The following is a 5,755-nucleotide window of genomic DNA, read 5'->3' as shown; positions in this document are numbered from 1 at the left end:
AGGCTCCAAAGCCACAGAGAAACCCTGTCTCGAAAAACAAAACAAAAACAAAACAAAACAAAAAAAAAAAAATCCATGGGGCTGGAGTTAAGAGTACCAGCTGTTTGAGCCTAGAGAGATGGCTCAGCAGTTAAGAGCACTGGCTGCTGCTTTTCCAGAGATCCTGAATTAATTCCCAGCAACCACATGGTGGCTCACAACCATCCATAATGAGATCTGATGCCCTCTTCTGGCCTGCAAGCATACATGCAAGTAGAGCACTGTATACACAAAAATAAATCTTTAAAAAAGATAAAAGAGTACTTAGCTGCTCTTCCAGAAGACCTGAATTTATTTCCCAAAACCCACAAGGGACCTCACAATCATCTGTAAGTCCAGTTCAGAAGATCTGTGATGGTCTGAGTGAGAAACATTTCACAAAACCTCAGGCAATTAAATGCTTGGTCCCCAGTTGGTAGGATGGTTTGGGGACACTTAGGAAGTAGGACTTTCTTTCACTGGAGGCAGGCTTTTAGAGTTTAAACACTTGTGTCATTTACTTCATTATCATTTCTTGAAGTTTGTGGGTCAATGTGTGAATACTCAGCATTCTTCCTATAGCCATGCCTGCTGCTTTGCTGCATATTTCTCTGCCATGACAGACTCGTATCCATCAGAACAATAGTCTAAGTAAACGTTCTTTTGCAAACTCCCTTTGTCATGAAGTTTCACCACAGGAATAGAAAAGTAACTGACAACTTGAGGCGATGCCCTCTTCTAACCTCCACAGATACCAGGCATTCATGTGGTATAAAGATGTAAGTGCAGGCAAGATGGTGTTGGTGCACACCTTTAATCCCAGCACTCAGGAAGCAGAAGAAGGTGGATCTCTAAGTTCCAGGCCAGCCTGGTTATTTTCTGAAAGTGGTTACTACATCAGGGACTACTTAAATATAATGCCAATCCCTGTTTCACGTCTAGGAAATAAATACCATATATCTAAAAGGTGAATAACTTCAAGTAAACTAAGGGCTTTGGTTCTCTGTAATTTAATTTTTAAAGTTTTATGTATATGGGTATTTTGTCTACATAAATGTCTATATACTATGTACACGCCTCATGCCCAAGAACAGAAAGGTGTTGGATTCTCTGTAATTAGAATTACAAATGGTTGTGAGCTATTATGTAGGTTTTGAGAATCAAACCTGAGTCCTCAGGAAAAGCAGTAAATGATGAGCCATCTCTATCTCCTTTTATTCCTGCTTAGTTCTATTCACATTTTAACTGTTACCATTTATAGAGTGAAATAATTTACAATTTAAAAATCTTACATAACTAAAACAATAAAATTATCCAACCAATAGTCACAGAAGGAAAAAAATTAAGACAAGCTGCCGCAAATACAGTTGTTATACAGTAATTCAAAATAGCTCTTTAAAAAATCCTGGAGATTTTTCAGCAATAATAAACAAGAGAATGGGATAAGCTTTTGAGAATATCTTTACATTACATGCATGGATTACCATCTTCAGTTTTTTGTTTTGTTTTCTATCTTTAGTTTTAAATGGATTTATAATGTTAAGTTTGTACCTCAGCAACACATTTAGGACACCTCCAGTCTCCTTTGGGCACATCAGGTAGTGGCGGAAGTAGACAAAACGTATGATAGCTGTCATCACATCCATCACACAAAAGCAATTTATCCTCATTGTTTCCCCGGCCACAAAACATACAAACATAGAGATCAACCTATAAAAAGAAATAAAAATAAGTATATTTTCTATACTATATTGCATTTTTTCTCATGAACTACTCTTTAATTAAAAAATATATAACATACACTAAGAACTAAACATAGCTTAATCCTAAAAATCTACTTCAAACAATTTTCCCCAGAACTTCTAGAGGAAATTAACAAAAATATGAGCAGGTCCAAAGCCTAGCCAACGGTAATGACACATGCTTACATGCTTTTAATCCCAGCACTCAGGAGACAGAGGCATGGATCTCTGAGTTTGAGGCCAACTTGGTTTACAAGCCAACTTTCAGGACAGCCACAAATACACAGAGAAACACTGACTCAAAAAAACAAAAAACCCAACCCAAAAACAAATACAAAGGAGGAGCCAGAATCAAGAAACACTATAATCTAGGGAATAGAAAGTAAGTTTATACTTTAAAAGTATCATTCATTCTCCGTACAAATACTATAAAACAGAATGAAGAGCACTGACTTCTCTTTCTGAGGACCCAGGTCAATTCACAACACCCAAATGGCAGCTCACAACTGTCTATAACTCCAGTTCCAGGGGATCTGACATCTGCACACAGGCATATGAACAGGCAAAACACCAATGCACATAAAATAAAAATCCATCCATCCATTCTTGGAATCTGCTAGGGTTATCCAACCACCAGAGATGCTTAAATCCCTTACATAAAATGGCTTAATATTTGCCTCCCTCAGAGCAAGTTCATCCCTAGATTCTATTAATTTCATATAAATGCTTTTGAAGTTGCCACACTATGTTGTTTAGTAAATAATGCCAAGGGGGAAAAAACAAAAACGGTTATGGTGGGCTGGCTGATGCACGCCTGTGATCCCAGCACCCAAGAGGTTAAGGCAGATTGAGGTCATGTTTAAGGCCACTTGGGCTTCACATTGAGTTCTAGGCCAGTCTGGGCTACATAGCCAGAACCTGCCTCATTTTTTTTTTTTAAATAAAATGATTGAAAGCAAAGAAAAAAGTTCTACATTGCTTAGCACAGAAACAATTTATTATAATCTTTTAATGTGCATGGGTACAATGTTGTTGTTGGTTTTCTTGCTGTGCACCATGTGCATGCCTGATGCTTTCAGAGGCAAAAGGTGAGAAGAGGGGATCAGATCCCATGCAACTGGAATTACAGACAGTTATGAGCTGCCAAGTGGGTGCTGGGAGTCAAACTCAGGTTTTCTGGAAGAGCACCCAGTGTGCTTAACCACTAAACTTCTTCCCAGCTCCAGAAATAATTTTTCAAAAGTTTTCAATCTATATTTGGTTGAACCCATGAAGGTAGAACCTGAAGATATAAAAGGCTAACTATATACAGATTTATATCATTTCTTTAACTCAGTTACCCACAGGCATATGATTTAAGGGAGTGTACACGAGACGAAGCAAAGCTAACATATAAACCAAAACTCCAACCTTGAGATTTGCCACAAAGTCTTCTAATCAAATAAACTAACTGAACACAACATATCAAGACAAGCCAAGATAAAAATACATTCTTTCCCTCCTGACAGATACCAAAGCACTTACAAAGTTAACAGAGAGAGTTCCTTTCCGTTGTCTCATTTGCATGTTAAATGCATCTGATCTGTTGGTAGCTTTTCGTCTTCGGGTGACCTCATCTTGAAATAAAAAGTTATATAATAAAAGTAAAAACTAAAAATGAGTGCTTACTATGGACCACACACTATTTAAAATTATTTAAATTAGATAAAGTCTCACAACATTTTGAGGTAGAATATTATTCCCTGCAGGTGAAGATAAAAAACTTAAGGTATAGAGAAATTAGGTAACTTGTTCAAGATCATATAACCAGTATATAGCAGATTTGGGATTCTAATCAAGACAAATCCAGGGAATTAAACCTTCAATGACTGCCTGTATGCAGTACTTACTACATACTGACTATATGTATGCTTTAGAGGGGCTCTCAAGTTAGTCAGAGCTTTTTCTTTAAGACCACCATAGACAAAACAATAGCTGTAAGAATGGCATAAGGTCAGGAATGGTGTGCACACCTTTAATTCCAGCACAAGGCAGAGGCAGGGGGTCTCTGTGAGTTCAAGGTCAGCCTGGTGTACAAGAGTTAGTTCCAGGACAGGATCGAAAGCTAGGGAGAAACCCTGCCTTGAAAAACCAAAAAGCACGTCTGGTAAGTATTATTACACTGATTGTACGTTGTTTTTCATTTTTGTAGTACTAGATTAATTTTGTATATGATTGATAGGCAAATAGTCTACCATTGAGCTATATACCTCTAGCTTTTCTTAATGCTACTTTGGCTCTTCAAATTGCCCAGATTGGCCAGAAACTCACTCTGTAGTCCAGGCAAGCCTCAAATCTCTATTCTCCTGTCTCAGACTTCTGAGTAGCTGGAATTGCAATAAATGTATGTCACCAGGACTGGTTTTCCCCAAAGTTTTGAGAGTGGAACAATATTATCTGATCCCTTACATTTCAGGCAACTCATATTATATAAATTATACATCTCATAAATGCAAAATGTGACTTTAATATTTCATTCAATCTTTATAGTCAAAAATGTCCAGCCTGTTGTTCATTAAAACAAGTTTTTGAATTAACATGTTATATAAGAATAGTACAACTTAATTTGTGCATCAATAACTCTACTCACAAAAGTTTCTAATATGGTGCTAAATTAGGCTCTTCAAAGAAAATTTATTTCAATAATATATAGAGGACAAATTATTTAAAAAACTTAAATGATGGTCAGAACTTAAAATTAAAAATTTAAAATTAAGGGGCTGGAGAGATGGCTCAGAGGTTAAGAGCATTGCCTGCTCTTCCAAAGGTCCTGAGTTCAATTCCCAGCAACCACATGGTGGCTCACAACCATCTGTAATGGGGTCTGATGCCCTCTCTAGCCTGCATGCTTACACAGACAGACTATTGTATACATAATAAATAAATAAAAAAAAATTAAAATTAAAAACTCTTCTCGGTATGTTTTCATACTAAAAATCTGAGAATCCCTTTAAATGTAACAGCTTTTAGAACTCTATGTAACAACCAGTAATCATTACTGAAACTTAACTAGCCTTTAGACGCTAAATAAAATTATCATGTTGTATGTTAAGACATGGAGAACAAGCTTCTAAAAGCCAAAAAATGCAATGTACTATTTCTTACACATTAAATTTAATATTTCTACCATTAAAAAAGCCAGTCTGGCCGGGCGATGTTGGCGCACGCCTTTAATCCCAGCACTTGGGAGGCAGAGGCAGGCGGATCTCTGGGAGTTCGAGACCAGCCTGGTCTACAGAGCTAGTGCCAAGACAGGCTCCAAAGCCACAGAGAAACCCTGTCTCAAAAAACCCAGAAAAAAAAAAAAAAAAAAGCCAGTCTGCCTATACACCCTGTAATAAAATTCCCAGCACAGAGTGGAATAAATTAAAGTATCACTTGAACCCTTTAACAATCATGTCATTGCACTTCATTTTATGTGAGTAACAGAATTTACCTTCTTTATCTTTTGCTCCTACTGCCAGGCCCACAACCTTGGGTCCAGCCCCAAAAATCTGAAGTTTCTTAAGTTCCGTGTTCCTGTTTACTTCTCCAGAGTCTGACTAAAAAAAAAAAAAAAAAAAAAAAAAAAAAGGCATTAACATAATTACTCTGAATCACCTGAATCACACAATTAGTTTTCTTTAAAAGATAGGGTATTGGCCAGGTGGTGCACACCTTTAATCCCAGCACTCAGGAGGCAGAGATAAGGCCGATCTCTGAGTTTCAGGCTAGCCTGGTCTACAGAGCTAGTTCAGGCTATACAGAGAAACCCTGTCTCAGAGGAAGGAGAGGGAGAAGGGAGGGAGGGAATGGGAATGAGAGAAGAGGGAGAGATAGAGTCTTGCTTTTTTTTTTTTAAATCATCTAATACAAAGTTAAGGGGAGGGCTGGAGAGATGGCTCAGTGGTTAAGAGCATTGCCTGCTCTTCCAAAGGTCCTGAGTTCAATTCCCAGCAACCACATGGTGGCTCACA

General features: G+C 37.6%; 1 protein-coding gene across 2 annotated transcripts in view; it reads right to left on the bottom strand.

Annotated features, from left to right (window-relative positions):
* The window catches only part of Kdm5a (lysine demethylase 5A), a 90,858-nt gene that overhangs the window by 60,356 nt on the left and 24,747 nt on the right, over positions 1 to 5,755 (bottom strand). For both annotated transcript variants that reach the window (XR_003378477.1, XM_005365139.2), the window contains exons 6-8: positions 5,236 to 5,341; positions 3,285 to 3,376; positions 1,570 to 1,728 (exon numbers count right to left, since the gene is read on the bottom strand). Coding sequence is in view for 1 of the 2 variants with exons in the window: in XM_005365139.2 (XP_005365196.1) it covers positions 1,570 to 1,728; positions 3,285 to 3,376; positions 5,236 to 5,341 (357 nt within the window). In the remaining variant the exon portion in view is untranslated. The remainder of the gene's footprint in view (positions 1 to 1,569; positions 1,729 to 3,284; positions 3,377 to 5,235; positions 5,342 to 5,755) is intronic.

This window comes from Microtus ochrogaster, unplaced genomic scaffold, assembly GCF_000317375.1.
Source record: "Microtus ochrogaster isolate Prairie Vole_2 unplaced genomic scaffold, MicOch1.0 UNK1, whole genome shotgun sequence".
NCBI lineage: Eukaryota > Metazoa > Chordata > Mammalia > Rodentia > Cricetidae > Microtus > Microtus ochrogaster.
Note: the sequence above shows the minus strand (reverse complement) of the source record. Positions and strands in the feature narration are given on the sequence as shown.